Raw genomic sequence first — 21,609 nt, 5'->3', positions numbered from 1 at the left:
TCTTAGGTTGGAAATTAGAATAATGTTTATAATCATCAAAGCAGTAAGGTTCCAATGGAAAATTTCCAGTGGGAGTTACAGGACAGAAAACCAAACATATTTGTAAATGAGATTATATGGTGTAATTGCCAAGCCTGGAAGGAGACTGTCATAACCCAGGAGAGCTTTTTAGTCATTTTACTTTAAACTTTATATATTTATTTTTTTACACGTATACACAGCCCTTCCCATATATGTAAGTTTTCTGATCTAATTTCCAGTGATAATTCCTTAAGATTTGCTGCGTCTTTGAGGTTTTCTAATAGATGAACATAATAGCGAAAGAGGTTATGAAAAACAAACTCAAGGGACTTGAACTGGGAAAGTAAACTCAAAATTTTATTTGCAGAAGACTTTGAGCGTTTGCCCAGCTGTTGATCAGTGTGTTGAGAGCTCAGCAAACTTGGACTCAAGTGAATGGTTGCCTTCAGTTCCTGTTTTGCATCTTGTCTAACCTGTCTGAACCAGCCACAGCTGTAATGCTTGTCTGAAAATCCCGTGAGTGCTCTTTGGGCTGGAAACAGAATGGGAAACATCTTTTCTCAGTAAGATTTTAGTACTTGCTCTATTCCAGGAAATCCCGTTCAATGTTAAAGTTTTTAAACTGAAAACTGATACTAATGATCATTTAGACAATGCTTTCAGCTTGTCAGAGAATAGCAGTATTCAAAACATACCAAACCCACCCAGTAGTTCTGTCAGATACGGCGTAAGAGCAGATGGCAGTGCAGAAGCAATGCAGTTCATGGAATAACTGAAGCAGGAATTGTCCGAAGTCAATTAGTGGCATGGTAATGAAGCTGTTAACTGATAAACCAATGTCATCAGCTGTGTGTTCAGGACAGGATCACGGATTTACTTTTTCTACCTCCTTTGAATATAACTCTACTCCTGTGCCTTAACTATTTTACTGCCCATCTGTGGGAGTATGCTTGCATCAATATTACTTTTGGAAGGGAATAGCATGGAAACTGACCATGGAAACGTATACGATGAGTTCTGCATTTATCCCAGCAACTTGTAAAAAATGAGTCTGAGGTCTTATCTCCTCACAGATTTGTTGGGGACTGCAGGTTGTTTTCAGAGGGTTGCATCCGCTTAATGTCTGTGTAGCAGAGGAGATCTTGAGGTGATTTATGACAGTATGGGCCAAGTGAGGATGGAAGTGCAGATCTGGCCGCTTACTTGATTTATTTTTGCATTGCTGTACATGAATGGTCCAAGGAGCAAAATGGATTGCATTAAACATTTTGTACCTGTTCTTCCTGGCAGCATGCTGTAACTGGGGGAGAAGGGGAGCCAGCACTGTATGAGTGCTCTCACTTCCCTGCATTGAATGGCATTAGTATTGCTCAGTGAGGTTATAAATCTCTCTCTCCCTAGTGCAGAATTTCTTCAAATCCCAGTGGGCATTTAAAGGGTAGCTCTGCTCGTAAGTGGATCTGGTTGATACGTAATCCAGAATATTCTGGTTAAGATCTATTGTAGGTAAGTGGTGAGCAGCCTGTCAGACAGAGGGATAGACCTTTCCCCTTACTGAGCAGATTGTTTCCACAAATGCTTGTTCATTTATTTGCTGTTTGTGTTAATGGGCCCATCAAGGCTCTAACCTTTATTCTGAGTTCACAGTTACTGCTGTTCAAGGAGCATCCCATACTTCTAGTCCTGGAGTTGGCTAATACTGCATCATCTGGATAAAATGCTTGATGGTAAAATACCAGATGGATAAGAGCTTCTCCATTCCTGTTTCTAGTGCTAGAGAGAAGAGACCACAGCATGCGTCCTGGAGATACGTGGAAACATCTTCAGCCCCTGGCTTTGCTAAAACATTACTGTTGGGTTCATCCTATCAAAGCTCTGTGGATAAGAGTCCCTAGGCCAAAGTTTAGGTCTAAGTTCTGCATATGAGGCTCACTGCTAAGAATAGTTCTGCCTGCTTACTTTGAACTGGAGGTATCACTTTTCCCTCATCCCTTTCCTCATGTCTCCTCCTATCTCCTGCAGACTATTTTCCTTAGCTTGTGCAATGCCCAGTATTCAGCAAAAGGCATTGTTGTTGAATACTGATGGCATGAATGCTGCAAAAGAAAGGGAGGAAGAGTTGTTCGTGAACCTATGTGGTAATGATGCCATATTACATAGGGCTGATTGCAGCCTGCAGTATTGCCAAACTCTGTCAACTTGTGCTTTGGCATTCAAAGAAATATCTACAAGTATTTTTGATGTTTTTAAATTTTTCCCTTCCTCTTTTTCTTAAAGCTAACCCTGTGATGAAAGTGGAGTTAAGCTATTGCATGTGTGCCTTTGCCTAGCAACTGTGCCTAGCAACGTCGCGGCATCACTGCGAAGCCAGCATTAGGGACTGAGCTGCTGGCTGTCAAGGAGCTGGTTAGAATGGTAATTTGTGATGAAAGATACTAGAGCCTCTTTTCATGAAGCGCGCAAAGTGTCCTTTTTAATTTCTTGACCTTCAGGCTTCTTTGAAATACCTACAGACAGCTTTCCTCAACTGCCCCTCAAAAAGGACTGTGTGAGAACTGCCGGGCAGTTAAACCTGTATATGCTGTGTGGAGTTTTGAAATGGTTTCAGAATTCAATAGGAGGGCTGCATGCGGATCCTAAGGATTGATCATCTCTTTAAATTTTCTGTGTGGAGGAGAAGCTACTGTGCAGTAACGTGTTATAATCCTCCCCCATGAAATTCACAGTACTCCTGCTTCTGAAAAAGAATTCAAGGATTTTTTTTTGGTATGGACTAAAAGACGACTGTTCATAGAGAATGGTAGCCTGCTCTCAAATGAAAATGTGTTTTATTCGGAAGCCTGGTCTAGGGCCTGTTTAGAAGAGAAAAATTAAGTTTGAAAGATGGAAAAATGCAAATCTCTTGGGACCGCTGTACATTAAAACTTCATTGCATAGCTATATGAAAATGTTTATATCAGTATTAGTCTATACTGTTATGTGGAGCCATATGAACCATATGTGCTGATATAACTGTCTATACTGAAGGTTTTATTAAAAAAAAAAAAAAACAAACCAAAAACTATCTCAGTAATGTTGTCCTTATAATGGCTGGAATATCTGTGCTGATACAAAACCTGCATGTGAATCAGGTTGTGGCAGAGTGATTATCCTGTTATTTGTCCTCTGTCATACAGTTTGTCATTTACACCAGTTGCAAAGTGGGTATGAATGGTGGTACCACTTAAATGGCACCTGTGTGTTTGAGAACAGAAGTGGAAGAAACCGGTACCACTTGTAGCTGAGAAGATGCCAGGGTAAGAAAACAAATCATTTTCAAACATGTTACCTACCTAACTACATGTAACTGAGCCATTCTTTATCTTGGTGGGAATCACCTTCCTCCTTGAAATAGCTACAAAGCTTGAGTATACATCAGGCTTACAGCTGTTTGCCAAGCATTAACCAGTTTGAATCCAATTGCAAAAATGATTGGAGTAGTCTTCCAGTTTCCACAGTTAACTTAGTTCTAGGGGGGGAGTTCTAGGGGGAAGGGAAAGCTGCTAATGGATTGTAAATGCAAAAGAGAAAATCTCTTCTCCCTTAGACACTTTTAGAACATCAGAGTTCACACTGTCAGTGAAGATGAGAATTTCTTAATTTTTCTGAGATGTTAGTTTCCTTAAAAGCCTTACTTTGCTGTGCAGGAGTCAGATAGCTGTTGTACTCCAGAAGTGTGTGGCAGCCTCTGCTCTTGGCAGCTCAGACTTTAGGCTGTAGACAGTTATCAGCAAATATGCACCGATGAGGAGGTAAGTGGGAAGAGCAGAGTCTACTGGGAATGACGCGCACTACTCTTGATGTATCTTGCCCAGGTTTGTACCTCAAGATAAAGCAAAATGTTCACTTGGTCTAAAATGCTGCCAAGCTAGAGAAGTAGCATCTGACTCTTGCTTTGTAGTGATGGAGGAAAGGGTCAGGCATGCAGCTGTCTAAAGAGCACTGGCCAACTAGGAACTATTTACAGATGGTGAAGTTGCTGTAGAAGAGCTGAGTGATGTAGCTGTCGGGGCACGTGCTCTTAGGCTTTGCACATGGCGGGTTCATAGAGGCCTTTAAACATCTTTTATTAGTGTTTCAACCAAGTCACATTGCCTTGCAGTTGAGGTGGGGTAAAGCACATGCATGAGAAGTGTTTAAAGTGTTTAAAACCTTTGACTCTTCCTGGGGTATTCAGTGTTTGGTTTTTTTACATCTTAGTCAACATATTTTAGCTAAGGCTTCTTAGCCCCGTTTGTCAGGACGAGTCCACAGTGACTTGTGAAGTGCAATGGAAGAACGAATGTCCTTCATTCTAGTGCAAACAAAAGGCGTATGAAATAAAATACTGAGCATCACTTTTGTCATAGCACAGAAGTGTGTGTAGTTAGAACAGGGTACAGCAAGAAACCCGGGCAACAATAAGCTAAATTGGTTGGTTTGGCCTGCTTAATAGAAGCCTACAGGAGTGGGTGACAGGCTCTGTAGCAGATGTGTGAATCTTGAAATGAACACTGTTTGCTGGACAGATGAAAGCTCGTCTCTCTTGCTGACTGCTCTGAGTGCATTGTTAGTGCAAGACTCCTGCCTGCTACCTTGTAAGGTTTTGCCCTGCCTTGTCATCCACAGAGCAAGTTGCTAGGTTGTGTTTTAATGTTCATCTGAGATGGGGTGGTCAGTTCACACTTAATGCTGACAAGAGGACAGAAGAGCAGGAACTTCCGTAGCCCTGTCTCCAGCATGGATTTGTGATCAGTGAGCATGTTCACACAGTGCAGTGCTAGAGATTCTCCTGGCTTTGACAGTGCTGCTGTTTCCTTGTGGCGTAGCACTGGGGAGAGGCCAGCTCGAATTGCCGGTAGGGTACAGTGGCATTAGCGCTGTGTTGTGTTCTGGTTGTAGTCAGACATCGTGTTAGGGATCCACTGTCAGGCTATTGCCCTTAGACTGCCCTGGATTATTACTGCTCCCCTCAGATCAGTTGGCATAACTGCACATCTCTTTATGTAAGCACCCCCTAACTCTGGCCTACTAAAACGAAGCAGGTTAGAAACTTGCTATGGAATGTGTTTGGGTGGACTGGGGACAGTAATCAGTTAACTGGAAGTAGGGAGGTACTGTTTAAGGTTGTCTGATTGCAGCCGGAGTAGGAAGTAGCGGCTTGATTGCAGCTCAGGCTTGTATGTCTCTGCACCATTGTTGGTTGTTGAGCATAGATGTGTCCTCTGTCTACGAATGCCCAAGAGCAGTTGGGCGCGCATGTACTTATTGAGGGCAGAACGTTTGTAGAGTACTATAGGAGAGTTGCATTTGATTAACCCATTAGAAACTATGGATCCATCTTTTTTGACAACCTTATTTATTGACAGTTTGGAAAGCGTTTAGAATGCAAATTTTTTCCAGGCCTTTTGTAAAGCATCAGCTGATTTGTTGATGTCATCTGTTGGCTGATTCCGTGAGATATTGGTTGCAATAGTGCAGCATGAGTTGCAGGCTACGCTCAATCTGGATCCACATATGCTCCTGCTCCTCATGTATTCGCTGTGAATGGCTCATGCCCTAAGTGGAGTTCAGCTGAAGCAATTCAACTTTTAACGTGCTTCACAAGGAATAATTACAGCTCCTTTTTCCTGTGCTTCTCTTTCAGATTTGTGACAGCAAAGAATATGCTATGCCTGAAGGCTTGGGAGGGGGGTTATCTGTCAGTCTTCCCTTTAATGTACTTCTACTGGGAAAGTGCAGCTTGGAGGTGGGGGGGTGTGTGTGATATTGCTGCTTCTGTTTGTATTCAGTACTAACTGCAAATGCTTCATGCAGCCATACCACTGACTTTGAATTTGCATGATGTTTATTGCATGGGATAAATGGGAAGAAACACAGATCCTCAGTTTACATGAGGAATCTTTCTCATGAGTCCCCTTACTCTGGTTTCAAGCAGATACAAAGGGATGCCAGTGTGGCAGGTCTGTTAGTAACTGTGCTGATGAAGCTTGGCCCTGCTTAAATTAAGCAGGGTAAGCTGTAGTGCATTTGCCTTAGTGACATGATTCCTACTCTTTGTTCATTGTTGAAAGGTCCGGGGCTTGCTTGCTTTCTGCGTACACGCCTTGCATCAACAAACTCTGCTTGCCTGGCTAAACTCGGTCTCTGTAGGTCAGTAGAGCATGGAAACAATCTCATCTTTTGTGATGCAGGCAGAGCCCATTTCACTGCTTTGTTTTACGCGTGCATATTTCAGGAGTCTTCCAGATGAAGCAATCAATGTGGTCTTTGTCACCGTGTTTTCAGGGAAGATGGTGGAGGCTGAGATTTGGTGAAAAGCTACTGAGGCATTCTGTGTCATGCAGTAATTAGTAATTTAGTAATTGAAATCCCTCATCGGTATTGGCCCAGCAAGGATTCTTTGTGTGTTAAAATGTTTTCTAAGGTTATATCCAATATCCACTGGATCTCGCATGATGCGGTGTGTGTATGATATGGTATGTGCATGTCTGTGTCCACAACTAGTGAACTTGAGTTAGAGGAAAGCAAATGAGAGAGAGATTTTTAAAGATCTCTTGTGTAAGTATTCAGGAAAATATGTATTCATTAACATATCTTGATAAACACAGACTTTTCTAATGTTTCCTTTGATAATGCTTAGATTGTCAAGCATGCGTTAGCAGGGATTTTCTTAGATGCTTATTAAAATCAGATGCATTCCTGCCGTGTTCATCAGTGTTACTTTTTGCGTTGTTTTGTCTATCCATTTATATAAAGATTCATTCATACAGTAGCTCCTTAAAACAAGAAGATCTAACTGTGCTGATTGTGCCATCTCTAATACTAAAGCTCAGTCTCTGTGCTGGCCGTTTATTGCTGTGGGAGCCCTTAGCCTTGGATGCTTCAGTCCTGATCCTTAAATCCAAGTCCGTGGTCAGCCACACTCTTGTTCACATTCTTGCTCCCTTTCTCTCTGCATCTCCTTTGGAACTTTCCCCACGTAATCCTGGGTGTTTGGATGTCCAGTAGCAGGAACTCATTCTTTTCTCATTCCCTGTCTCAGGCTTTTTACATCATATGACCTCTGTACTGCCTGTAAGAAAACAACAGCCCCAAAGGCATAGTAAGTTGCCAGCAGACTGATTTTGTGAAAGTTTTCGCAAATAAGAAACATCTTAGGTGATTTTGATGCAGATTTGTTCATGCGTTCTGATGTTGTAAATTATAGTTGTGCCTACTGATTTTGCCAAGTCATGTGTGTTGGGTGGGAGCAGGAATCTGCCTTCGAAGTCTGTCCTTGTAACGTGCCCAAGATCTCTGCCTATGAACGTGCAGTGGCGCAGAGCCCGTGTGTTGTGTGTGACAGGACCGGGTGTAGGGGTGCTGTGTATGATCACAGCTGCACGGCCTGCTGTCCAGTCAGTTGGACTGGTGTAATCTTTGCTGTTTCACTGCTGCTGCCAGCACCAAAGAACTTGTTTACACAGAGTAGCTTTCCCTGCCTGCCCCCTATTTATCTTCATAGTGTCTAATCTGTATGCTGAAGGAAGTATTCAAGCCAGGTTTTGTTTTGTTTTCTTCCTATTTACATATGCACACACAGAAGAGAAGGGAACACAGCATTACTTGATCCTTTTACAAGCAGAAAAGATGTGCGAGGTGGCAGTTTTTTCCCTGTTTGAGCCCAGTTCTACAGAGCGCTCAACACTTTATATAGCAGGCTCAATGCCAGACAGAGGTGCTCAGCCCATCATTGTGGGATCTGGCCTTGGCTCTTACGAGTTGATTATTGGCACAAGTTAGGTTCATGTTTCCCTGGCAGGTAGTGGTTCATCCCCTTGCCCCTTTCTTGCTACTAACATACCTGATGTTACCTGTGTCATAGTACTGCTGGCAGGTCTCAGCTGAGCTCAGGACTTGATTCCTCTAAGTATTACAACAAACATACCAAAAATTGCTTTAATCTTTAAGACATTGACTAGATAAGATGGGCAAACAATAAGGGAAAGAAAGTATTTCCCCCTTTAAAGCCCCATTTTACAGACAGAAAAAGCCAAGTGACTTTCCCAATTGTCCAACTTTGCTTATGTCACTTGGCTCTGGGGGGATGCAGGGTGCAAAAAATAACTGTAGAAAGAGGTGTATTGAAGTACTTGTCTGCCAGATTTCCTGGAATTTTCGGAGGCATGCTCTTATTTTGATGCTGGGTGTGCTGCAGGCTTGCTATGGCCGAGAAAATAAAAGGTATTTGTATAAATTAAATATTTACCTCCACGTTCTGTTTTGTTTCAATGCCTTAGGTGCATTGGGGAAAAGATTCTACAAATAAAGGGCTGAATTCTGATCCCATCTACGTGTTGTGGAGGGACTGTCAGTGTTAACGCCAGTTTAACAAAAATCTGCCAATAAAAAGTCATTTCAGCATCTAATTTGCTGGGGGAAAAAAGCTTATCTCTGTTCAGTGGTGAAAAGGAGCTTTCTTCTGAAATATTTTATGTTCTTATGCCCCTTTATGCTAGGGGGTGAACTTCTGATACCACATTTGGTCTTGTGATAAAGCTTTGTGATACATGGCTTTGGGATGAAAATACACCAATAAAAAAACTATTGGTCTCTGGTGATTGTTCCTTTGGCACCAGACGTGTCAATACGGTAGGCGCTTGTCTGAGTGGTAGACGTAAGCTCTATTTTTCCCTTTGATTCTTCTGAGTTCATCCATATGTGTGTGCACCCATCTCTGTAGCCCTTTATTTTCAGGAGAGCTGCTAGTTATCTTTTCCATTTTTTTTTTTTCCTCTCCATATGTATGGAATTAGTCTAGATTTTTTTTAAGTTCATGACCGGGTAAGATTAGAAATCTGTCATCTTTTATCATGGGGAGGTTTTGTGGAAGAGCACCTACTGCTGTTTGTGTGTGTGATCAACTCTGCTCCAGCCGTGGAGGTATTTTAGTTCCTTGAGACTTTGGCTTAACCCTCCCTTACCTTGTGTTCCTCGTTCCCCATTTTGATCTGGGACTTGGTAATCACTATTTGTATTGCAGTAACAGCTGATGTGCTTACCTAAGATTAGGGAGCTTTTACGTGGGTAAGAAAAAAAGAGGTGTTTTACAGAAAGATGATGTGATGCATTGCAAGTCACAAAGGGAGATCAACTGCAAAAGCAGGAATTAAATTCATAAACCAGAACCATGTCTGCTAAATCAGTGATGCGCTATATGCACGTTGAGACCTCTTTGAGAGTTGTAAAAGGGCACAGAGAGGGCTGTGAAATATTTTTAAAAGCTGAACAATTTAAACTTCAGTTGTTAATTTCCCTTATTGGGGGATGGCAGGACAAAGTTTGGGAAACTCTGCTCTTGGCTCCAGCAGCTGGGCAGAACTGAGTCCCAAGCCAGAGTACAGTGTGGTTGCGCCCTTGTCCGATGAGAGGGTGTTCTTGTTGATCCTACAGGATTGTGCAGATATTAATAATTTAAGACTGATGGAGGTAAATGTTGTTGCAGAACGTTGAAGAGATCTGAACGCTTGTGTTTGGTTTTGTTTTTCTTCTCTGCTTCCTTTTGCAGTGGGAGGGAGGGAGGAAGAAAAAGCAGTGGGAAGAAAAAAAATGAAGAAAGTAAAACAAAAAACCCCTTTGATTTCGTTTGAAATACTTTGCAGAAAAAGTAGATTTCTTTAACCTGCTGTATTGATAACCCTGAAGTCATTTTTTTATTTTCCATCGTTAATCCTTAAGTCCATCCTACCTCCCTCTTTAATAATAAAATGGAGTAGAATTCAATCTCCCTTTCTTCTCACTCCATGCAAATCTTTACTCCTAAGTGCCTGCCCTGTCTTCCAGCTTGCTTTGGTTCTGTTTAGTGTTTTATCGTCTGGAAAGTTTGCAATCTATATAAATTGCCTGGGATAAGCACTGTAAAAGTAGCTGAGAAAGATGTAGCATGCACCTGGGGAAAACCAGCATGACATTGTATATCTCTGCTAACCTAACAGGAGTAATGTTGTATTCATGAATGGAACAGCCCGAGTCCTTACCAGCCACACATGCTCTTGGGTCCCCCTTGGAGAGTAGTTTCAGTAAAATGGTAAGAAGTGTTGAGGGTCATGAAGTCCCTTCTCTTTCCCCCAGCAGGGTCATTCCAGGGCATGGATATGAAGCAGGTTAGCAGGGGATGGGCTGTGTTGATACAGCATGCTATGCTGTACTCTGTCTTGTCCCTCTGTTACAAGCAAAGCTCTTCATCTGTAAGGGAAAATCTGGCAGCTGCTTTTATGACCAGTGTACTCGCTTAGGCAATTTCCATCTTAAGCAAACAAGGCATTACTTTCTAGCAGTTGAAGTCTCTGGCCTTGCGACATGTCAGGGGCCTGCAGTGCATCCGTAAGACAGACATACGTGCAGTGTCATCTTTCTGTGATTTCAAGTTCTGTCCTACAGTGGCTTTTGATGTTACCTGAGACTGGACATCTTCCTTTTTTTTTTTTTTTCCTCCATAGCGTATAAGTTGGGGCGTGAGCTGGATTTGGTTAAAATGCATGCGCTTTACCCTTGCGTTCCTCAATGTGTTACTCCATGCATTCAGAGAGAAAAAGCCACTGGCTGTCTGAGATGTAAATCATCCCCTTGATGTTCTTGAATTTGCTACCTTTTGTTTAAAAGTTACAGTAAATGGAATGTTTCTGCATTATTTATTACCCATAAATATGAGGCTTTGATATGAGGCTGTAGATTAAGTTTAGAAAACTATGAAAAGGTCAGTGCTTCGTAGGGAAGCAAGGCATAGAAGTGTGAAGCCTGAAGTCACTTTCCTTGTTTGTTCATTTAAATTGTGTGGACAAGAGAGTAATAGCTAGAATACAGGTAAACTGGTTCCTATTTGTGTTTCTGTAATAATCTAGAAGTCCGCTATATAAAGCGGCATTGTGGCCAATAAATGTTTCAAAGCAGTAAACTTTGGGGAAAACAGTTTTTTTGCTATTTAGATGACGGATTAAACAAGTCCGCATTAAAAAATTGGGAGTTCTTTGGCATTTGCTATTCAGTGTAGGTGATGAGTCTTAACTACACTCTCTTTGGGGCTATCTTTGTGAAAAGACATGAAGGAGCTTACTGTGAATGTTTCGCAGCCCACTCCTACCCCCTCTTCTGAGGCCCCTTCAAAAAAGGGCTTGTCTGTGCAGGTGCATAAAGGGGGATGCTCAGTAGGGATCTGAAGTGCTGGTCCTGTGCTGTGGCATATACCTTGTGGGAAAAGCTGAGTGAACCTTGCAAAGTTTCACATGGGTCATCCCACAAATAAAGCTGGGCCACTTCTGCTCTAAGTTAGGCCACCATCTTAACTGTGTCTCCATCCTTGATTTCTTCCCTACTCCTTAGAGCTTCCGGATGTGCATCCAGGGGATGCTAAAGACAGAAAACAGCATTTCAGTTTTATTTTTCAGTCAGGGTCTAGTGCTTTGGTTGGAAGACCTTTATGCAGGGGAGGTGAATGACTGTGGATAGTCATGTAAATAGGAACTTTTGAGAAGTTACTGATGCATTAGCTTGATTTTGCCCTTGTGGGCCAGAACGGAATGAATTTGTATGTCTGTAGGATATGGATTTCAGTTTTAAGGAAAACTTTCTAAATATTCATACACTTCATTGAACAGGATAGAACAATATAAAACAGAAGCGTCTCTGTGCCTAAGTAACAGTAGGTAAAGAAAATGACAATGCTAAACACTACTGCATTAAGGGGAAGGCAGCTATGTATCACCACTGATAGATGATGTTGCTGAGAGCAAGTAGGCGCATATGATTTGGTATTTGTTCTTTTTGAAGTGTGCGGTGACCATACATCAGTTTTTACTAAATTAGGTTTTGTTTCTGCTGAGAAACAAAGTGCCTCAACTTACATTTTAGGGAAGCACTTCAGAAATAAATTCTGTTCCCTCTCTCCAAAGTATAGCATCTTAGATCTTAAGATAGTGTAAAGCGGCATAGTTTAAAAACTCCCTTGATTTATACCAGCCATGGATCTGGCCTGGCAAGATTAAGGAATGGGAAGGAAATGGAAGGCAATGTTAAACAATGCTGAATTTTGTACCTTGTACCCATTTCCTTTGTGCTTGTAATATCAGACACCACCTGTGTCTAGTCTCTTGTGAAACTCGGGGAGGATTTGTAGTGGCAGTGTTTGAACATACCATCCTTTGTGAGTCTGTGGATTGAGTGAAATTCCAAGCCAAGTGATGAAAGCCAGGTGCTGGGGACTTGAAGGGTGCAGCAGCCAAGGCAGTTCACTCCTGTACAGATGTGTTTGGTTATCTAAAGGAAATTCCAAATTCTGTTGCTAACAAATGTATGTGACTGTCTCTTCCTTTGTGAATGTAAACTGATCTATTGTGATCAATATACAGTGGCTATCTCGACCGCCAATTATGCGATGCTGAGGACAGGAGAACCAGTGATGTGCTGGTGCTACCCACACTGCAGTCAGCGTGGTGTGAAATGTTCTGCTCCAGAACTTGAGCAGCCATGTTAGATTAGGAGATCGCTCCAACACAGGACTTGCTAATATGAAAACGATCCCAAGCTCCTGTGTCTAAGCAACTTCTGGATTCTAGTGTCAGCAAACCTCACACCAGCTTCTCTCCAGTCACGTGGCTTGTATTGTTGAAAGAAATTTCAATTCTTGAGTATGTGGACGTTCTTCCTGCCTGTCTTGTAGGCAAGTGGTGGTTTGATATCCTGAAGTTTGAAGGTTTTGCAACTTAACAATAACCAAAAGAAAAAAAAGGCTTGATACAGCTCCGGCTGTTCCTTGCTTCTTCAGGTGTCCAGTCATATTAAGTTTAGTGGTGTGCAGATTAACTGTTATACCACAGGTAGGGCATCTTTCTGTTAGAAGTGTGGTTTTTCTATAAGCATACTGCAAACTAAATATTTTGTCATTTTTCTCATGCGTGTGAGCCAGAAGTGAAGCTTATTAGTCTGTTTATATGGTACAAATGGTGTATATTGCAGAAAGTAAGTAGTCGAGACAGGTAAAGCTCACTTTTAAACTCTGTCATTGAGGAAGTGGTTGTGCCGCAGAAGAGGGGGCAAAGTCCTAAGTCTTCCTAATTAGCATGGAATTTTTTGGATTCTTTTTCTTTCCTCTTGTCCTCAGATGGTGACCTCTTTGGAAAAAGGCTGTTTGTCCACTGGACAGTGCCAGACGTGATTTTGTCTTCGTCCTTGTCTCAAACCTTTAAGTGCTGCTGGAATACAATTACATTGATGCTTTCATTTAAAAGATATATCCTCAGGATAAACCACTTCCCAGAATTGAAAATAGCAGGTTGCATTGGCAGGGTACTTGTTAGATATAGCTGCTTTCTCAGACTACTCATCTCTGTCACAAAATAGGACATTTGCCCACAAATGCATATCCACTGATGAGTTTCATGTTGGTGTGCCTTTGGAAAGTGCTAGTCCCATGAACGTTAGTGTTAAAAGTCGGAACGACTGCATAAATGTTTGCACTGCCACACTGGGCCTTCTGGCAAATGACATCTCCTAGCTTTATGCATTTACCATTTCTTTCGCTATTGCAGCTTTTGGGTAAAGATAGGCAAAGTGAGGTGAAGTGCAGCCCTTCTGGAAGGGTGCTGATTCTCCTGAAGTCAGGGTGGGTGTTAACCTACAGCAGGTGTAAAGGAGGAAGCTTCTGGGTGCAGCTTGTCCTGTAACTACTGTTTCTTGCAGTCCCCTGGCATGGCCCATCAGAGATGAGGAAAAAGGACAAGGTAGATTGATCTGATCTGTTGTGGAAATTGCTATATTCCTGTTACTTGGGTTAAGGTGTGTGGAGGTGTCTCGTAAAACTTCTGGGTTGGAGAGAATGCATCGGTCTTCTATCAGATATGAATTCATCTGAAACTTCCTAGCACTGACTCTGGTACTGTCTGTTTATGCCTTTGTATTTATTCATGCTTATGGGCCGAAGGGATAACTATTTTTGCCAGTCTTGAGAGGAGAAACGTAGTGTTTTCTTGTCATGTACATTAGGTAAGGTTTTTGGCAGCCTAGCCAGAGGTGAACTAACTCAAACCTGAAACCAAATTATAGCGCGTGCATAAATTCTCTTGGGTGTCCCAGATCTTTCCCATGCCTGCTGATTATTTTCATCAGTGTTCAGTATAAACCAAGTTCCCTACTATTACTATAGTTGAATATATTGCTTTCCAGATTGTCAGCTTTTGGAAAACTAATTTTTGTCTACAATGAGCAATTTTGTTAGCTGTGTCCAAAGCACATCTTGGTCAGAATCACGAACGTGTGATTATTTCAGTAGGCTGGTTTGATATGTTAGGGAACTGTGTCCTATTTTTCTATTGCATACTTGTTTTTCTTCAGCTAGTATCAGTTTAAGATGACGCACGTTTTTCTGGCCTTTGTTCTTTGCTTTAATCACTAATTATGCAAGGACAGCATAAATTTATACTGATCTGAAATCTAGTTGCCTTTCATGTGCCCTTGGAAGTGTTTGGAACGCTGTCTCTGACCTTGAAAGTTTTCTCAACTTCACGCAGCATCAGTAGCTTTTGTACCATCAGGAAATGCAGAGATACAGCCTCTTTAATTTCCCAATTTCCTTAAATTGTTCTGTGATCTTTACTTATGATTAAAATAAAAAAAACCCAGTACAGTAGAGACAGACTATATATATCCCCACATTGCCTACTGAATACCAGTCTGGGTGAAGAAAAGAGGATGTGATTGAATTTTAGAGAACTGAAGTTTATGGATCTTTGGCAACATTCAAGTTATTAAACCAAACCAGACCTAATTTTACCCCTCTATGGTGTGGTAATATTCCTGCTCCTTTGCAATTTCCTGGCACCAAGCTGATGCATCCTTTCAGTGAACTCTACAAATAAATGGAACTGAAGTGGAGGAGGGAGGGAGGTTTCACTCTTGTATGTATTATGTATTGACAAAATGCGCTGAGAGAGGCAGATGCCAGGTGCTACAGAAATGCAAAGTAATATTGTCTGCCTTTGTCAATATGAGTTATGTGCCTAGCTGAGCTTTATTCCTCTTTGGATTATGGGGCTGTCTCATTGATGCAGTAAACATGATACAAAAAGATTTCCTGGGTAGTAAATATGATTGACCATTTTAGATTCATAAAGGTGTGAGCTTCATCTTGCAGAGACAAGTTCCACTAAGCATTTTTGCACCAAAGTAGGTCAATCTAATTATAATTGGTTTTAATGAGCACTACTCCGCTGGTGGTGGTGGTTTTTTTTTTTTTTTTTTTTTTTTTACCTGTAGCTGGTTGGCACTCAGAAGTGCAAATGCCATTGCTGCCTTTGAAAAAAGCAAACAGAAATCAAAAGAAGTAATTTCTAGTCTGATCCATTTCAACTTGAAAGCCTCAGTTATCTGCATAAACAGGGTAAATCCAGCATCAGTGAGAAGAGCCAGAGCAATTGTAGGCAGCAATGATCAGCATCAAATATCTGTCATAGGATAAGTGTGGAATTTTGCTTTTGGTTTCACAACAGTTCCCTTGCAAACTATCTGGAATTTAGCTTTGGTATAAATAGGAGCAACTCCATTAAAGCCAGCAGGAATTTTAGCAGCCTGTGTTTGAGGAGAGTTTCTTTGTGCTGCCAAAGAAGTTGGGTAAGGTAACAGTGAAGAGAGAACGACTAGGGAGAATTCTTGTGGCGTTTATGCTGTTCAACATGCACGTGTTATGTACCTGTTTCTCCAGAAAGAAGAAAATCTTGTATATCCAGAAACTGTAAGTCATGGCAGTTGATCTTATCTTTGGGACAGTGTTCACAGGTACGGCTTTGGGGAAAGAAGAATGGGTTTGAAGGAGCTGTTAAGCATTTAACCAGTGGGCACAAATGTAGCTCTGGAGTCAAGGCAGCTCCTTAGGAATAGTGATTGGAAGGCTTTTGCTTTGCATTTAGCCTGTGTGAAGAGCTGGAACCTTTCAAAACTGGGAGAGAGAGAGAGAGAAATAAGAGCAGCCTGAGCAGCTTGGGTCTAGTCAACAATTCTATTTTCCATGTTCCCTATCAGGTCCAATAGGGGTGAGTACCACTGCTGCTGATGGAGGGGAGGCTCTTGGCCCTGGGCTGTGGTCCATACTGCTTTTCTGTGGTACACTTGCCAGTTTAGGATATGCAAACCAGAAAGACCAAGTGAGAATATACCTTTCCTTTAATAGAGTCTGCATGGAAAGACCCTCTGTAAGGCCCCCCCACCCCCCAAAAGCTCTTGTCTGCTGGAAATCGGGGATAGTGAGCAATATTTACTGGAAAGATTGTGGCTGGGGGGGGGAAAGCTGATATTACAGGAAGTTGCAAAGCTTTTTTTTTTTTTTTTTTTTTTTATTACAAATAACTAAGGATGGTTGATTGGTTTGTTTGAAGCCTTTGAACTGCATCCTACTCTTTGGACAGTTTTCCTGTAGGTGGTTACAGAAAAGGCCATCTCTGCTGAGGGGTGTCAGGATGCAGTCAGCTTCTGATTTTTCTCTTCAGTTTCTATGCAGTCTTGACCAGATAGACTACTCATTTTGTATCTCAGCTCCTCTATTTGCCTGTATGTATTAGGTCCATCACAACTTCTGACCTTTTGAGGTGGGGGTGGTCTGTCGTCTTCTACATGCATAACTGAGCCCTGATCTTAGTTGAGTTTTCTATCTATTACTCCAACGCAACTAATGGTAAGAGTCAACTGGCATTATCGTTCTTCTGTTTTGTAGCCTGTGAATCCCTGATGCTTGAGGCACCAAGCATGGTTAGACACAAGTTGAAATAGAATCAAACCCTAAATGTGCAACGTATACTGAAGAGTATGTTGGACTTGTGTGGCTTTGCCTCCTAGGATGAAAGGGCCTTGAGTATATGTCTGTTTCCCGGATATGGTCAGCATCAGCTATAATCTTGTTCTTAGCACGTTATGTTAACAGCTAGAGGGAAGAATGCTTAGGAGATGGATATCTAGAGTTTGAGTTCCTACCAGATACTTTCTTGTGACTAAAATATTGCAAAATGGGTGCAAGGTTACTGGCAGAGCGTGTTGCTACTTACACCGGTTCCCTATCGCAAGGTTGCGGTGAGATGCAACCTTAGGGTGCTAGGTTCCTCCTAAAGGTTTGGCATTGGTCAAGGAAAATTACTTCATTTCTTTTTCAGTGCTTGGAGGGGGGGGGGGGGGGGGGAAAAAAAAGCACTTTTGGTAGCTTTTCTCTTAATATAGCAGAATCTTAAACCATGTATGAATTGTCCCATAGACTGTCTGCACCAGGAGATCTCTGGCTGGTATAGATCTGCATTGTAGCCTTGCTCTAAACTGAGGGTTCTGGGTGGATCTGTCAGGGAGGAGTCTGGGGCCTATGCTTTGACTGTCCTGTGTATCCATAGGAAAACAAAGTGTAAGCTAGTGCAGAGCTGAAACTGCTCCAAGTTAATAGTGGGAAGGTAGAACGCTGGGAGGACAAAGATCCATCTTTAGACACTGCATTGCTCTGTTCTCCAAGGCCAGGAACTGAGAACAAATTCAGTGGAAAGAATCCCGTATGATCTATTTTGATGATGAAGATATTGTATCCTGTTACCCTCTTGACTTGTACTTTTGTCTTTTCTCTTGCCAGCCCAGAACTGCAGTCACATTTTGCAGGGCCCAAACGGGACAATACAGAGTCCAGGCTTTCCATATGGATATCCAAATTATGCAAACTGCACGTGGACAATCACTGCTGAAGAGCAGAACAGGATACAGCTTGTTTTCCAGTCCTTTGCGTTAGAGGAAGATTTTGATGTATTATCTATCTACGATGGACTGCCTCAGCAGGGGAATCTGAGAACAAGGTACAGCATTTATAACAAACAGTGACGCTTAAATGTGTTTGGATTTCTGCTACTGGGATTAAAGTATTTAGGTTGGAGGTTTATGCTGCAATAAACTGGGAGTTCCTCATGAACAGTTCTTGTAGCTGTTTTGATTTCATATATTTGATAAGGTTTGAAATGTTTCTCTGAATGCCTGACAGTAATGATTTATCAAGAGTCATTCTAGACATTCAGAGAAGCTAATTAGAAAATGGAGCACGAGGAAAGGAGCTAATGTGCAGAGGAGCTTCTCTCCATCTGAAAGAGATTTATTGAGTGGGAGGGAGGATGGATAAAACAACACATGTGAATGCAGGAAGCTTGCATTTCAACTCTGCCAAATACGCTGTGGGTGCTGTTGGATAATTCCCTAACTTGCAGTCAGCCCACCAGTTGGGCAAGGATGGTACTCTCACATCTGCCTAAACTGTTACATTTCTGGGGGTGAGGAGTTACTGAGTAATAAATGTTAGCATGTAGCCTCTCCATGGATGCTGATCTCTTTTAGGCTTTCAGATATTGCCTTAAGATTAATGGTAAGTTAAATAGAGTAATTATGAAAAACAATGCTTTGCTCCCACAGCAACTGTTACATGCCGTGTTAGACTTCTGCATTTGAAGGAGTCACAATCTCAGACCTCTAGGTCAGAGGTGTAGGTGAAATCATGGTGACTTGTGACATGACTGCAGTTCCCTGTGGTGGTAAGTTGCAGCAGATGTCTGGTAGTATTGTAATCAAAAAGTAATAGAACGAATCGATAGTAGTGGCGGCATTCGGTGTTGGAGTCGCTGCCTACTAAAGACGCTCCAATCATGGACAGTCCTGTAAATTAATTTTGCTTCAAACCGCTTCAGTTTAGGACAAATCCATTGACTACATAGTGTCTTGTTTAACCCAACTGGAAGACCTGAGTAAAGGAAATATTGGTGCAAATCAGCTCTTCAGATGATTTTGGTTGTGTAAATAAATTATATCTTCACCTTGTGACCATGCTTGAGAATCAGTTCTAACTATGGGACCTTGTCATTTACTCAGGAAGCAGAATAGTGCTTGCTTTGAGTATTATGTAAAGAATGCCTACATCTGATAGGAAATTCTGCTCAGGAAGTTTTGTATGGTGAACAGTCAATGCTGCTCTTGCACTGAGAAGCCCCCTGGCAAATTGTTCTGCTCATCAGCATTGCCAGTCATTTCCTTTCGCCCTCTAGGCGTCAGTGGGAGGTTCTGCTGAAGAAGCAGAATCCATGAATGAAATTAGTTCAGAAGTAGGGTCGTGGTGGAGTAAATTAGTAAGACACGTAGACAAGTTGCATCCAGGTATTAATCCTGAGCTTCTCTTTGCCCATAAGCATGATATGATTGTAAATGAAGGATGTTTTAATACAGTCTATCGGTACAGCAAACTTGTGAGATACAGCTTAGATAGTGTGCTGATAACTTGTAGTCCTATGTTTTTTGGGAAGAAGGTGAGGGAGACAAATGGGGTCCTTCCTCTGCCTCACTGATGAAATTTGTGTGCAACTTGGGTGGATTGTAAGCGTATATAAGTTGTGCTCCAGATTTTATCCCACAAAGCAACAGGAGGGAATCGGTTTAATCCCTGATGAGTAGACAGGGAGTGTTCAGGAAGTGGACTACCTTTAATACAGTTGAGGACAGTGAAATAAATGGGAAGAAAAAGGTACTGAGGTGAGCATTACAAAGTGGGATGCTTTGTGAAGATCTGAAAACCTTACCAAAGGTTTACAGAAATCAAGACAAGGACTCTTACATGATAGACTTTTGCGTTCTTCTCCTAGACATTTCTAGAATAGTGACTTCAAAACCTGGAATTTGCTGCTCTGTGCTGTTTGTCTCACTTTGTTCAGCTAATATTTATTGTACATCAATCTTACCTCATTAAACTGTGTAGCTGTTGCTCAACATTGGGGTCTCCTCTTCTTTCTCCTTTTTTCTTTTGGCTATCAGTTTTATGGTTTTTCTCAGACTGCTTTCCAAATGTACTCCATTTATCATCAAAGTGCAGTACTCAAAGATGGATGACCATGTGTCATTCATCAAGGCCCATGCTACCATGAGACAGGCCAAGATAAGCTGTAAGCAAGTGCAAAGGGAGGGAAGAAAACCTGCTCCTGTGGGGGAAGAAGGAAGCTGTCTTGTTAAACGTAACTAAGGCCTATCAACAAAGCAGTTAAAGACAGGAGCCGTATCTCTTTGCCTCTCCCACTCTGCCCCCTCTCCCCACCCCCCAGCCTTTTATCTTCACACCTGTCTTAATAAGCAGGAGGTCTTTTTAAATGAAAGGAATTAGAGCTTTCCATATAGTGAGCCAGGTTCTGCAGGTGGTGTCAAAAAGAACACGAATGAGATGAGAGGAGAATTTCGGCTGGGAGCTGACCCGGCTGGAAAGCAGCTTTGCAGAAAAGGACCTGGGGGTCCTGGTGGACAAGCTGAACATGAGCCAGCAATGTGCCCTTGCAGTAAAGAAGGCCAACAGCATCACAGGCTGCATTAGGAAGAACATTGCTAGCAAGCTGTGGGAGCGGTTCCTTCCCCTCTGCTCAGCACTGCTGAATCTGGAGTGCTGGGTGCGTTCCTGGGCTCCCCAGGACAAGACAGACATGGGCATACCAGAGTGAGTCCAGTGAAAGACCATAAAGATGACTGAGGGACTGGAGCCTCCCTCATATGAGGAGAGGCTGCGAGAACTGGGACTGTGTAGCCTGGATAAGAGGAGGGTCAGGGAGGGTATTACCAGTTTGTATAAATATCAGATGAGACGGTGAAAGAAGACGGAGCCTGTCTCTCCCCAGTGATAACCCGTGAAAGAACTGCCCAGGGCACAAATGGGCACAAATTGAAATACAGGACATGCTGTCTTCCTCTAAAAAACCAAAGACAATCCCAACTTTTTTTTTTCCACTGTGAGGGTGGACAAATGCTGAAACAGTTTGCGCAGAGAGGCGGTGGATTCTCTGTCGTTGGAGATTCAAAACCTGACTGGACAAGATCCTGAACAATCTGAACTAGTCAACCCTGCTCCGAACAAGGGGGTTGGCCAGATGATCTCCAGAGGTCTCTTCCAGCCTCAGCCAGTCTCTGATTCTGTGACTTGAGGTAAGAGGGCAGTTGAGTTTATACTGTTGAGCGTCACTGATTTGTTTCAGTACATCATGTCTGCTTGACTGGCAAAATAGGATGTTCTTGGTGTAAATGAGTGAGTTGCCTCTCGGTGAAGTTCCCTTTTGTTGAGGGATGGAGAATAGTTAGTCTTCTCAAAAACCCTGCTGCTCCATTTAAGCCAGACATTCCTGAGAGCTCCTGTAGCCTGATCTGTCACTGTCATGTCTATGTGTGTTTCTGAGAAGGGGTTAATAATTCTGTTCATCCTGTGTTAGCAAACACCTATTGTGTTGCAGTTTAATGTGATGTGAAAGTTCCCTAATAGAATAAGAGCAGACTTAATCCAATGAGACATTTGCTAATGAACTGCTTTACTGTATGTTAGGGAATTTATATTGTGTGTTTGTGATGAGTATGTGAATATTAAATGCATTTCAGTGTCTTAATTTAGAAATGCAGGGCTGTTGTCATCTTTCAGTGCCATGACTTTGCCTTGTTTGCTGAAATAGGAGTTTGTGCGAGAAGCTCAAGAAGCAAGGACTCAATTCTGCTTTTTCCTACTGCCATACGTTGGCTTTC

At 42.1% G+C, this 21,609-nt stretch overlaps 1 protein-coding gene across 1 annotated transcript in view; it reads left to right on the top strand.

The window, feature by feature from the left end:
- The window catches only part of CSMD2 (CUB and Sushi multiple domains 2), a 373,566-nt gene that overhangs the window by 41,325 nt on the left and 310,632 nt on the right, over window positions 1–21,609 (top strand). The window contains exon 3 of the mRNA XM_068917408.1: window positions 17,669–17,885. Within this exon, the coding sequence (XP_068773509.1) occupies window positions 17,669–17,885 (217 nt within the window). The remainder of the gene's footprint in view (window positions 1–17,668; window positions 17,886–21,609) is intronic.

This window comes from Struthio camelus, chromosome 23 (genome assembly GCF_040807025.1).
Source record: "Struthio camelus isolate bStrCam1 chromosome 23, bStrCam1.hap1, whole genome shotgun sequence".
NCBI lineage: Eukaryota > Metazoa > Chordata > Aves > Struthioniformes > Struthionidae > Struthio > Struthio camelus.
Note: the sequence above shows the minus strand (reverse complement) of the source record. Positions and strands in the feature narration are given on the sequence as shown.